Source organism: Ursus maritimus, assembly GCF_017311325.1.
Source record: "Ursus maritimus isolate PB19 chromosome X unlocalized genomic scaffold, ASM1731132v1 scaffold_X1, whole genome shotgun sequence".
Taxonomy (NCBI): Eukaryota; Metazoa; Chordata; class Mammalia; order Carnivora; family Ursidae; genus Ursus; species Ursus maritimus.
The window spans coordinates 29,799,469-29,813,694 of NW_024423319.1; the positions used below are offsets into that span (position 1 = coordinate 29,799,469).

Consider the following 14,226-nt stretch of genomic DNA (forward strand, 5'->3'; position numbering starts at 1 on the left):
AGTGTAAAGTAGGGGGTGACTTGGGGGAGGGTGTGAAGGGGACAGAGAATAGATACTCAACTTGTGATGAGAGAGTTTTCTTAGGAATTTTCAAAGTAAATCCTATCTAGAGGCAAGGCCCCTGTAAATCTGTGGGATCTTTGCCCAGGTTTCTCAACTGACTGGATTTTCAACTCCGGTTCTAAAGCAGGGGGAAAAAAAATAGATTTTCAAATGACACCATGTGGTTTGCTGAGTCACTTCTCTGACCTGGCTCCTGTGCTTGTAAGAGCTTAGAGTGATATTTGCAAAGGAGACCCAAGAGCTGTGAATAGGATTTAAAGCCACTTGGCAGGGAAAGAGCAGGCGAGTGATACCGAAAAAAATTAAAAAGACCATACACACACTCCCCCGATTTAGTCTCTAAAGTTGATATGTTTTCTGGGTGAGGTGTTGAGCCACTTTCGGTGTCACAAAGATACCCTTGGTGTCTCCAGATGTTCCCTCACTGTCTTTTGCTAGTTCGAGGCAGGGGAGGGCTAAGATGGGGTGAGTGACAGAGGAGAAGGCAGGTGGAATGGGAGGCGATGCTGGTAGGTTTAGGTTAGAGCCCCTCTGTGGAAACAACTCGCAGGTTCACTGAGAAGCATCCGTCATCCAATAGACTCAGGGACCCTGGTTTAGACACTCACGTAGGGCCCACTAACCTTCAGGTGAACAGGAAATAAATCCTGGCCCCCCTCTCCCCACCCCCACTCCTCCAGGCCCCCTCTCTCAGCCCTGCTCCGGGTGTTTCCACTAGTCAGCCTGCCATCTGCATCCCAAATAGCCATCTCTCTCGAAGGGCCCTGATGTCACAGGTGTCGCTAGTGGTCCTTTATGCTCTTCCCCGTGGAGGCTGGACTCAGGCCCCACTGGAGAGGAGACTCATCTCCCAACTTTCCCTACCTCTGCTCCCAGGGCGAGGTCTGGCGCTTTAGTCTGTGGGTGCCTATAAACGCTCCAGCCACTGTACATTTCAATGTGAAGTAGTCTCAGAACGGGATCGCATTAGAAATGACCCTGATGAGTCATGTCCCTCACTTTCCAGGCTGACGTCAGGGGAGACCGCCAGCCCCTCCCACCTCCCTTGGAGCCCTCGGCAGGGCCCGCACTGGGGAAGACGAGATGGGTGGTGGAGCGAACCCAGGGTGGGACTCCTGGCCCTTTGCGTCCACACCAGGAGGGCAGATCGGCTGGGGGCTGCACGGCCCGCCACAGCCCTTCTCTCCCCCCACCTGGCCTCTGGCTCTCGCTGGCTGTCTCGCCTCCCTCCCCCTTCCTTCATCCCCTCTCCCCTCCCTCCCAGTGGTGCAGTCTGGGCGGCTTCAAAGGCGGCTGCTGCCTTGAGGCTGCAGTGAGGCCTCTCAGAATGATGGGGTCCTGGGAGCAGATTCTAGTGGCCTCTTTAGGCCCATAAATGCCACTCAAGCCGTCTGGGTGGGAGACCCCATCATAAGGCTCCCCGCTGCTTCATCCTTCTCACTAGAGAATGGACTCTCCTACCACGCCCCCCGTTTGCTTCTGTTTACAGAACTCCTAGGTGGGAACTCATGCCTGGTATTTCCTGCTGAGAGCCCCTTCCCCAGGCCAGAGAAACGCAGGCGGAGTGTGGAGCGGTGCTGGATTTCTTTGAAAAAAAAAGATTAAATTCAAAAGCGAGTCTAGATACCATTTTTCTATCTGACTTAATAAGCCTGTTTTCGAAAAAAATATTGGTTTGCGCTATCATGTCTGATAAGCACTGAGTAGGAGAGCGGGTTTCTTGTCGTTTATATTTATGTCACCTCACATAAGCCTAAACGTGTGTAAGTTATAATCTTCCCCATCTACCTCCCCCGGCACATATCTTTGTGGACTAATGGCCTCCAAACACTTACTTTATTACACACATTTGTTATGTGACAGATCTTGCCAACACACCATTTTAAAGTTTATATATGAGGTGGCAAATGTCAGAAATAAATGAAAAAAAAAATCCCAGTACCTGGCTTGGTTGTGATATTTACACTGAAAATGAAATTTCCTATCTCCAGCTTATGAAAAAAACCCTCTCGGTCGCATATTGGCTTTAAAATATTTTCATTTAATGCCTCCACAGGCACACTTCCCATTTATCATATGCCTTATAATTTGGCCTAAAAAAAAAAAACACTCTACTAAGTGGGTATGACACATCTTTTCTAGAATGCCGAAAGCACAAAAATTTGCTTTTGTTTTGTTTTTATGCAACTGGTAAGATTTCTTCTGTTGTTCATTTTCAAACTGGAAATATGGTTTTTTTAATTGTAAACGTGGCACCTGATGACGGCAAAAAAATGAAGCCCCACCCCTTCTCTGTAATTCCACTCCCCAGAGATAACCCCAACTACCAGTTGGAGTAGGAAAGGAAGACCTTCCTAATGATTTTTCCTTTAAGTACATTCCTTCTCCGGCCGAAATGAGCAATTTCAGTTTCTCTGTGTGCTTTCAGGAGCCTTCAATCGAAGGAAACGAAACTCCATCTATGTCACGGTGACTTTGCTCATTGTGTCCGTGTTGATTCTCACGGTGGGCCTTGCCGCCACCACCAGGACCCAGAATGTGACTGTCGGAGGTTATTACCCCGGAGTTATTGTAAGTATAAAAGGCATAGGTAGGTCTCGGTGGCTTTCTGGCTACGTCTTTCAGGTTCTACTCTGATGGTTTCCAGTTCTGCTCGAGTTTCTAGTGTTTGCTCACTTTTCCTCCTTGATGTTTCCCTATATGTATTTAGAGAGTCAACTCTGGGCCCATTAAGAAGAGCACTGGACTGAGAATCAGAAGAATCCGGGCTCTGTCCCTAATTAGCAGTGTGATCCTGAGCTTGTCACCTCCTTCTTCAGGACTTTGGTTTTCTGGTCTAGGAGACGTTACTAACTAGCAGTGTTAGCCTTAGGCTGAAGTCCTTTTCTCTGGGGGCATCTGCTTTCCTATATATAATAGGGGTCACCTGGTCTTCCCTGAAATCTGAGGACAGCCTGACGCTCTGTGACCAACAGCACTGATCTCCAAAGTGATCCTGTCAGGAAAGATATGTGGGATATTTACTTTCAGAATGTGTGTATTCATTTTTAAGTTTTATGCATGTTCATAAAACAGACAAAAATGGAAGTTCGAAGATTAGATTAAAAACAATAATTTTTAATACTTTCATACTAACACTAAAATTTCAAAGAATGAAAGGCGCTTCACACGAAGTCTGTCATGAAAGCTAGTGGCTATAAATCCTTGTTTGAAATAGCCCACTAGATAATTTTGAATGTTTTGGGCTGACTTATCAGATATGATTAAATTATCATTGGCATCATTGAAAGATTTTTTTAAAATCTGAGTATAGTTGACAGTGTTACTTTCAGGTGCACAACATAGTGATTCAACGTCTCTACATTGTGCTGCGCTCACCACAAGCGTAGCTGCCATCTGTCACCATGCAAGATGGCATCATTGTTTTTGAGTGTTGATCCCACAGTGTAGCCAACAAAAAGCTCATCCTGGGAGACACGTCAACTCTGCCATTTTCTTGTGGCTCGCTTCTGCTTACATGATTCGGGTAATCTTCAATTTGCAGTTTCTCGCCAGGAGGCTTTCCAAAGCCCTTGCCCATTTTGTAGGGACTGGTGTAGTTTAACTAGATCACACATGAAATGCCCCGCCATCAACATCAACCGGTTGCGGCTTGGGTCTTGCTTTCGTCTCCGCTAGACAGCCCACCTTGTCATCTCACACGGAGGGAGGGCGCTAGTGACAGTCTGTTTATTGAATATTTGCAATGCTTAATTTCTTTCCTACTATTTTAGATAAACAATAAATAGGAAACAAGAGTTCGGATAGTTTCTTTCCTAGATCAGTGGTTTGTTTTAGCCATTCATCCCCAGGGCGCATGCAATCCACTCTGGAAACCACCGAACTCTTAACATACAAAACCTCACTTTATATCCAATCGTAGTGTTGTATACTTTAAACACATACCATTTTATTTGCCATTTATACCTCAATAAATCTGGGAAAAAGAAAAACAAAAACAAACATGAACCTCGCTCGAATCTACACACACTGCTGTTGAACCCAAAAGCCTAACTCGAGAGATTGGATCATCTTTCACTATCAATCGTATGATTTCCCAATTATACTTTGTAAGTCACGGTAGGGAGCAGGAAGGAAGTTTAGGACGATTCTTTTTTTTTTTTTTTTTTTTTTGATATAGCAAAGAGGTCAGATGTATTTGTGTTGTTGGTTTGTTTGTTCGTTTGTTTTTTTGGAGACGTGGGGTTGGAGAGAGAAGTCAAGGGAGAGGAAAGGATTAAAGATGGTTGCGTTTGACAAGCCGGCCTGTGAGTGACCAAGCCTGACGCGGGTTGCCTAGGCCCGGGCTCCACAGTCAGCCTCCTCAACAGCCCTGGCTAGCCAGACTCCCACCTCCCAGGAGCTGCAGGCTGCCCAGGAAGTTCTTGCCCGGCTCCCCGGCGGGGCTCCCTCCAGCCAACAGCAGGTGTCCCACAGACAGCGTTAGTGGCCCTCAGTTAAGCATGTGACGCAAGAACTCACCCAGTCCACTTCCTGTGGTGAGGCAAGAAAACCAGTTGTCAGCAGAATTGGGTTTTATTTTTAAACACAAGCAAGGGGGGGTTGGTGAGGAGGAAAGGGGAGGTAAGATTGCACTTTGGTGGCTTGGAAAGGCAATTTATAGGGTCTGTCTGACTGCGTGCTTCAGGTAGCTGCAGTTGGTAAAGTATTTCTGACGAAGGAGCAAGGGCTCAAGCCAAGATTCAGACTCTCCATGGGTGAGGAAAAGGTATTTTCCATGTCGTTTAAGACGAGGAACTCCTCTTCTAGAATGGTGGCTGTGGACCTTCTCTGCAGAATAGGGGCCCCGTGGGTGACTAGGTTGGAATACATTAACAAAGGATGGGGGGCATGTGATTGTTATTCGGGTACCTGATGTTCAGCTGGCCAGGAAGTTGAAGCAGTGGGGGCATGTGTCTGTGTGTGTCTCACTAAACGCTAAGATGAAAATGTGAAGATGAGAGCCATCTCTGAAGGACAGTGTGCCCCATGGTTTAACCTTCAAAAACGTGCTCTTGGAGTTCCTGTAGATTGCTTCTTTAAAATGGGTTTTAACTATCTAAAGCGAATGGGGATGATTGCAGATTGAAAAGCGGAAAAATGCATTTGGGTTTAGAGATCAGATCGCGTTGTAACAAATACAGTAACGCGCCAGACCTGAGAAATCCAGATTTATCCGGGAATGGGGTGCTTTCGCTAATTGAATCGTTCGGTCATTAGAGAGGTAGATACTCTATAAACTCTAAGCCAACGGCTTCCCCACCTTGGTGTGAATAAGAATGACCTGGTGAAGCTGGGGAAATGCAGACCTCAGCTCCCTACCCGCCCAGAGATTCTGATCCAGCAAGTTCAGGGAGGGCCCAGGAACCTGAGTTTCCTTGTGATGAGCTAACTTCCGATTGAAAAAGTAATACGAATTGAATCTGCATTTTAATAAATAACCCCAGGAGAACCTAATTCAAGTCAACCAGCAACCACCTGGAGAACTAAAACCCAAGAAGTAAAATATGCTCGGCGATAAAACCAGAAGTGAACAGAGTGTGGCATTTTAAGATTCCACACTGGCAGACTGGTCACTTGGAATAGAAAGGATCTTTGTATAGAAATGTGAAAATTTTCAGGCTACTTGGAACTCTGCTGTTTTGGGGTTAACTCCAAAACAAACAAACAAACAAACAAACAAACAAACCAGAATCATCCTAAACTTCCTTCCTGTTCTCTCCAACTTATTTGCTGGTTAAATGTATTAACAGTATGTGAGAATTTAAAATTTCAAAACAGACAAATTAGGGAACAGTTATTAGACTAAAAGAAGAATTACCATACATACAATCCATTTAAATATTGAGATTTCAGGCATTTTAAAATATAATTATATTTGCACAGCTCAAATTCATGTGGAAGTTTTCTGGGGCATATTTATTTTGCCAAGCGAGATGCCCTTGTACAGCGAGGTGCACGATAATTGAGCATAAGCTACCCTCTCCGAGCTAGAACGTGGTACCATCATCGTAAGACACACGTACATACGTGCATCTTTAAAGATGTGCTAATCCGTACACGCTGAACTGTGCAATTTTTTAAAAATGAAAACCGATAAAGAAAGACAAACTGGCTTAGGATTTTTACCATCCTCGAATGTTCGAGACGTATTCCATTCCAGAAGAGTTGTTGGTGAGCTTTCTGCACCGGAGGCCTAAGAAAACAAGAGGCTCGGTTGTGGTTATATAAAGCTGAAAAGGCCAGGAGAGAGAGCCGGCTCCTTCTCTCTAACACTCTACCCTTAGATCCAGGAGAATGAGGCCTTTAAATGTGTTTCCCCAGCAACCCACAAGATGGGGTTGGCCACCTGATCAGCGTGGAAATCCTTTCATTCTTGCACCCTCGCCCCAGCTGTTGTACTGCTAAGGCCCATACCAGCCTGGGTTTTCTTCCAGGAAAAAAAAATAAAAAATAAGAGTTTCAGTCCCTTCTCCAAGGTGGGGGTGTGTGTCTGAGCTAATTGAAAAATTGTATCAGAGATACCGTGTGATAGTAGGAGACTGAGACAACAGGGATTGTTCGAGGCAATAGTCCAGAAACTTCCTTTAGGCCAAGTGTGGCTTCGGCGCCACATGTGAAGAGTCTTGATAAATCCAACCAAGTTGAGATTAAAGAATCGACTGCCAAGGAAACATACGGAGTTCTGGATAGTGGGATTTTGTGGTTTATTGTGAATTGGGCAGAAATTTTGTCCACCTCTTGTTGAAAATATTTCTAAAATATAAGCTCATTCTAAAATAAATTTCCTCCCTTAGGAAGTACATGTCAAAGATGATGAGACTGGAATCCGGATTTGCTAAATCAGACGTCTACTGCCATGAAGTTCTAACTTTCATTGGCTCCCTGTTGCCCCCTTAGCTTTGTCATTCAGGGCTCACTGAAGATGCCCTTGGCCTGGTCTCCCATTCTCCCTCTTTTGCCAAAATTGTCAGTTCCTGGCCCTGAACACGACTTGGGTTTTTCTGCCTTGCTGCTGTGATTTTCATTGCTCACCCCGGTCTGAAATGTCCTCCTTGCGTTCTCTCTCTCTGTTGGTCCAAATGCTCTGCTCTATCCCAACTTAGAGACGCGGCTGGGACGTTTCCAACTGCGGGGTCCACAGTGGTATCTGCCATCTTTGAACTCCCTCCCATAGATTTCTCCTACTCGTGGTTCCTGGAAAACACTTCCATCCTGCTTTGCAGTATCTGTTGGGCCATATTCTTTGGCTTTGTTTATCCAGGTCCACCATCCCTTATCTGAATCCTTGGGCCAGATGTGTTTGAGAATTTAGACTTCTTTTTTTTTTAAATTATTTTAGAAAGATAATACGGCGCATATGTTACATTATCTAACATCCCAGTGGGGTCTTGAGAAAAACCCCATAATCAGCTCCTTCGTATTTCTCTAATAAACTGTGAATTTTTAAACTAAAGTGGATAAAGATTATAAAATATTCTCACATCAGTTCAAGATTTTGCCACCCAGTTAGTTACCAAAAAAATAAATAAATAAAAAGCCTTTTGGTTTTAACAGCTTTGTGGATTTCAGGATTATGAAGGCATTGTGGACCAGTTTACTTAATTATAGCTTCTTGAGGCTGAGTCTCATTGGTCGTGGTATCATATCCCCCCACCCCCACCCCGTACTTCTGGCCTCCACATCACAGATCTAGCACAGGGCCTGCTGTAGAGTAGATGTCCAATTACCATCCTTCTGAGCGTCGGTCCTGGGTGTCTGCAGCCGTGAATGAGAATCAGCATAAGTTACAGGGCCCAGTCCAAAAAGAGCCCTTAAATCTGACTTTGGTTTCTAATGATCTGACTTTTTCTTCAACGAGTGGAAGGCAGCCAAAACAAAGCAAATCGGTTATTTATTCAGGTAATGGGGAATCAAGATGGAGGTCCAAAGGTCTGCACTTCCCATGATTCCATGCAGTTCTCGAGGGGTGACCACAGAGCTTACCTTTCTGAGGCCTCAGGAGAGGAAACAGTTGATTAGAAGCAACTGCCCACTTTCAGGAAATTCTGTTGATTTGTCCTTTTTTATTTTCAACCTTGCAGCTCTTCCTCAAATAGGACTTTTCACTCCATTCTTGCAGGGACATTCTTTCCTGGAGAGGGCGGGGCAGTGATGAAGGTCACTATTCTACTGACATACCACAAATGCAGCACAGTGTGGCTGAAGGAACACCAGTTGTTGGTCAGGGGACCTTTGGACTAGTCCTGGCCCTGTCAATAACTTGCCATAAGTGGGGATAAGTCCATACAGTTCTCTAGGCCACCATTTTCCTGTCTATCAAACGGGCATGGTATCAGCTCCATTAAACTGCATAGCATTACTGTGACTGAAACAGAGCGCGCATGCTTCTTTAAATTAAAATGCTCTTCAAATGTACGGTAGTTTTAGCAACACTGGTGAGTTCATCAACCTGTCGTCCAGGTGAGTGAATTCTTCCAGCCATGACTCAAAAGATACTAGTTCCCTACCTGGTGAACTCGACCTATCTTTGACTCCGTGTTAAAGCGTCTCCCCCTCTGTGAAATCTTAGAACTACCATTTATTGAGCACCCTACCTTATGCAAATCACACTACACGCTTTATTTTTTTATTTTTATTTATTGGAAAGAGAGAGAGACAGAGATAGCGAGAGAGCAGGAGCAGGGAGGAGAGGGAGAAGCAGACGCTTAACCGCCTGAGCCACCCAGGCGGCCCCCATACACTTCATTTTTTCAAGATTTTATTTGTTTATTTATTTATTTATGTATTTGACAGAGAGAGAGCACGCGCAAGCAGGGAGAGTGGCAGGCAGAGGGAGAAGCAGGTCCATCCACGTTGCCACAAATGGCCAGAGCTCATCCTTTTGTGGCTTAGTATTCCATTGTGTACTATATACACCACATCTTCCTTATCTTTTCGTCTATCAGTGGACGCCTAGGTTGCTTCCATATATTGGCTATTCTAAATCATGCTGCAATAAATGTAGGGGTGCATAAATCTTTTTGAATTAGTGTTTTTGTTTTTGGGGGGTCAATACCCAGTAGAAGTCACACTATGTCCTTTATCTCATTTCATCCTCACGGCAGCCCTGTGTGGTAATTCCCGTTGTGATTCCTATTGTATAGATGGGGAAACTGACGCACAGAGTGGGTAAGGGACTAGCCCAAGGTCACACAGTTTACAGGTAGCAGGGCCAGGGATGTAATACAAAATGAATTATTCTCTTCTCCTGTAGCGCTATGTTTATCCCTTTCCTGTAGTCCTTAACCCACAGTCTGTCTCTCCTTCACCGGACTATGAGCTGCTGGAGGGCAGAGGTCATGTTTTATTATCGGACACAAGTACTTAGTGAATATTAGAAAACCGAATGAACCAGAGTGGATTCAAATGGAATGGAGAGAAAGGGAGGGAACTGGATGAAGTAACTGGCTAACCTGGGACTTCTAGTCCTGAGTGCCTTGTCTTTCCAGTCAATTCCACGAGGCTTCAGCCCACCTCTTCTGGCCATGACCATCAGGGAGTTATTTGAGAGTGCCAGGAATGACGAGTGTTTTCGCTTCCCGTCTGAAGGCCAAGACTGCTCTTGGAATATCTGTGAATATCTTGTGAATATCTGTGGAAACCGATAAGCTGCTCGGTCAGAGGATTTATGTTCCATGTAAGAAGATGCCTCTGACTTTCTCTCAATCTCCCCGAGTGGTCCAGAATGCCATAAGCACAGACTAGTCATGGAATTCTTCCTGAAAAATAGAAGCTGTGGAATATATTGGAGGCAGGGGAAAGAGAAAACATGAAGCTCTCTTATGAAATCGAGCAAACAATGATAGGATTTTCCAGCTCAAATTAAGTTAGAGCTGCTCAAAAGTTAAATGTCTTCAAAAATAGTAATAACCACGAGAATAATATTTACTGAGTACTTATTGTGTACCAGGCACTGTGCTAAGTTCTTTGAATGTATCATCCTGGTTTATGCTCACAAAAGCCCGATGAGCTAGCCACTGCTGGAGTCCCCATTTCCCAGATCAGAAAACTGAGGTTGAGAGAGGCCAACGTGTCTGTTCAAGGTCCTACAGACAAAGGCGGAAGAGCTGGGGGAGGAAGCCAGGCTGATGTGAGCACCAGGTTTTAATCAGTATACTTTACGGACAGCACATTTCGGTTACATTTAAAACCAGAGCAAGCGGGAGATGGGCAGAGTTCAACTGTTGAGTGAGGCTGTTCTCAGTAGAATCCTGGGTGCTGCGGGGTATACCCTTGTGCACGTCAGCTTCTATTCCCCAAGAGGCGTTGCGGGCTGACCGGCCCTGCAGAGTGAGTCCATGGAAATTGGTATTCATTCCTTCCCTTTGTGCCCTTTCATTCTTGGGTTTCTGAGGCAAGTACCCAGTGCCCCTACGCTGCCCCACCACATTCCTGCCCGGCCCTCAGGTCCATTCGATTTCCAAGTTCAGCTGTAAGGCTTGGGAGCCTCAGATGGAAATAGGTGGCCCTGTTAGCCAAGGTAAGGCTGCAGATGGAAACCCGGACCATTAGTGAGGCTAGAGAGACCTGTAACTTCATCACCGAGCTTGTGTTAAGATTTATGGGTCCGTGCTAACCACTTTTTACTTATTCCATTTTTATCCCCACCAACAGCCGTCGGTTGGTGATCGTGTGCAGCTGAGCCTGGCCGACTCAGTCCACTAATGGCAGAAGTTAGACGAAAGTGGGACTTGCTATAGCGAGCCATCATCCCAGCCACTTAGGGAGATTGTTTTTTCAGGGTTTTACACGGCCATTTCTATTCACCCTCTAATGAATGCTTTCTGTCCATAAATGAAGCAGAGATGGAAGGAGAGGTGAATAAGTGCTAACATAAATTGCAGTGGGTCAGCCACAAATACAGGCTTTCAAAAAATAGGGTTTTTTTTTTTTCAAGTCTAGGTTAAGGTGCTTGCTGATTTCTCAAGTACTTCCTGGGTTTGATTAGTGCGCCGGATGCATTAAAAATTGCTATTTCAAATCTTTACTTTGTAATCCATGCACCAGAGTAGACAGTCTCCTTTCCAAAGGAAAAAAAAAGAAAAGAAAAGAAAAGATAAAGATCAGACTCAAACGCGTGCTTTTCACCGTTACATGTCTCTTACTGACTCATCAGTCACGCGCTAGGTAATAGATATTGACATTGAAACAGGCAGGCTCTGAAAAGCTCTAGTTGACCTTTACTTTTAGTTTTGGGGTGCACGAGTTTCTTTTTAGGTCTGATTCCTTTCTACAAGGAGAAATTGACAAACAGTGGGAGAAATACTTTCACTGACCAGGTCGTATGTGCATTACAGCCGCATGTGTCATAGCAGGCTTAATTGGGTGCCCTGAATCATATGCAGGAGCTGGAATGATGGCGTGGGCAGGCTGGTCACCTTCCCACACGCTGTGTTTGCCATGTTGCTTTGCAGCTCGGCTTTGGATCATTCCTTGGAATCATCGGATCAAACCTTGTTGAGAACAAACGGCAGATGGTAAGTTTGCATCGCTATAGAATCGCACTTTTCATCTGAAAAAGCTCAATATTTATATGGATAAGTAACACACTTCTTAAGGTTTCCCAGGTCGGGCCACAAAAGCAACTGCCCCTTTGCCTTTTCTCCTCAGCCTCCAGGGGACTTGTTCTAAAGTGACCCTGTGGTATGGGACTTGTTCCCATCTTGCCTGATGCTCCCTCAGGGCCCTAGTTCATCTCCTTAAGTCAAAGAGATAGAACATTCTGGATCTTTTTTTTTTTTTAAAGATTTTATTTATTTATTCGACAGAGATAGAGACAGCCAGCGAGAGAGGGAACACAAGCAGGGGGAGTGGGAGAGGAAGAAGCAGGCTCATAGCGGAGGAGCCTGATGTGGGGCTCGATCCCGGAACGCCGGGATCACGCCCTGAGCCGAAGGCAGACGCTTAACCGCTGTGCCACCCAGGCGCCCCAGAACATTCTGGATCTTGCCCTTTGCTTTCCTCCTCCCTCTCTGAGGCGTAACCTTTGGGGGAAGTTTTTGCAGAGGGTTTCTGCCTTTTAAGGTATTACACTCTAGGAGACTTCGATGAAGAGACCAAATGCACTTGGGGCCCACCGAAGACAAAATAAAAGGATGAAGCCAACCTAAAGTATTTCCATTACCCAGACCTCAAAGCTAAGTGCCTTGTAAGGTTCGAAGGAAGAATGAGCAGGTAACAGGAGGTAAAACTTAGAAAGTTCCACGTCTAATGGGGAATTTCCTGCTACCTCCCAAACTGCAAACATATTAGGGTTTTAGACGTTTGTAAATCAAGATGCCTGGGGAGTGGTCCCATGGCAGACTGATTAGCTTCCCCCAGTACAAGCCTCTGCGGCATCTAGACTTTGATAATGGGGTCTATTTAACAGCAAGTTTTATCAGATAACGTAAGAGCTCCAGGGGCAGAGAACTCTAACCGTGTGTTCTCCCCCAGCAATGTGCTCCCTCAGGGGAGCACTCAGAGTGCTCTTCTTCCATTTCACCTGGACTCCCCCCGCCAGTCGTGTTTGCACTTGGCTTACATTATTCAAAATGACGGGCGAGTTTTAATTGTAGAGCTGATCATCGCATAGCTAATAATGCCAATTTCACGACATCGTTCATCCATTATTTACCAATTCTCTGTAGTGCTGTGAAGTGAGATTGATGGGGAGAGGCTTCTGAACCACTCCTGAAGGAGAGAAGTGTTTCCTCCTAGCCTGCTGAGGAGGGAGAACCTTAGCGTAGCCTTGACTTTGATGTGATTTTGCCCTGGAGAGCAGTTTATTGCGGTGCTATTTCTCCCTCTTTACCCCAAACATCTCAAGGAAGAAACGGACTGATTCCATCTCCTTCTGAGGGTCGACTGGGCAGATGGTGGGTTTAGATGGCACCTGCCCCCGCCTCTGCCCCTGGAAGCACCTTCCCCCACATCAGCCTGTAGTATCTCCCTTGTAACAGAAGACAAATTATTAGGAAAATTTGTTATCTAACATGATCCGAGTATAGGGCAGTCTGGTTCAAGTAAACATTTTTCTTAAAAATTTTTGTATGTACTATACACAGAATTGATCAGTTCCAGAGAATTCCACCCTTGGGAGATGTCTTTGATATTTAAATCTTACTAAGTTGAATGTTCCTTCTTCAACCATGCAGAAGGCTAGGTGGCGTTGTGTGGGGCCTCAGAATCGTCCCTGTCTTCATCACTGCCCACGGTGAGGGGTTGAGAAGAGCCCTGAACGGGAGCTGGTGGGCACCAGGCTCTTCTGTAGACTGGATGGGGAGCCCGGGTGCACCACTTCCCCTCTTTGAGCCTCCAACCCCACAATAAATAAAACGGGGTTGGGCTACGCGACGTCAAAGGTCCAACATCTTTCTGAGTCTGAGGATGGAAGAGCCGGCCACACAGCCCAATTCCTCCACAGGGATAGAATATTCCTCCACAGACATATGCTCAATACCAGCAAAGCCTCCTCTTGATCTGGTACTCACAGACTCACCGAGTGATTTTCTTAGCTTGCCCTGAGAATGTAAAAAACATCTTTGGTGGCCCCTAACCCTGCCTCCCCCCACCCCAGCTCCCACTCATCCTGAGTGATTGATAAAAAGTGCCGCCATGGGGCGGCAGGCCAGAGTTGGGCTTTGGCTGGCATTCTCTTGGGGATCCTCTAGTCTCCAGGAGCAGCCAGAGGGGAAGGCTAACAGACACTTGTGTTTTGTGTCCCCCCCTCACAGCTGGTGGCTTCTATCGTCTTTATCAGCTTCGGTGTGATTGCGGCCTTTTGTTGTGCCATCGTCGATGGGGTCTTTGCTGCCAGACACATTGTGAGTACTTTTAGTCCCGGGTTAGAGGAAGCGTGCAATAGAGCAAGGTTTCCTGGAGTGTGTGCGGGATGTGTGTGCTAAGGGCTGTGACGGGTACAGAGGAGGGAGAAAACAGGATCCCTGTCTCAAGTCGCTGAGCGTCAAGATGAGGACACAGCTGGACGGGGTCATCTAGACAACCCGGGTTAAGCTGGGGGTATAAACGCTAAGTGCCGGAGCCGTTTCTCTTGGACTCCAGTGGCCAAGACAGGCTTCCCGGAATCACCTTTGACATGTG

General features: G+C 45.9%; 1 protein-coding gene across 1 annotated transcript in view; it reads left to right on the plus strand.

Annotated features, from left to right (window-relative positions):
* Positions 1–14,226, plus strand: part of TMEM255A (transmembrane protein 255A) — a 54,966-nt gene that overhangs the window by 9,678 nt on the left and 31,062 nt on the right. Inside the window, exons 3-4 of the mRNA XM_040628475.1 lie at positions 11,559–11,621; positions 13,860–13,949. Coding sequence (XP_040484409.1) covers positions 11,559–11,621; positions 13,860–13,949 — 153 coding nt within the window. The remainder of the gene's footprint in view (positions 1–11,558; positions 11,622–13,859; positions 13,950–14,226) is intronic.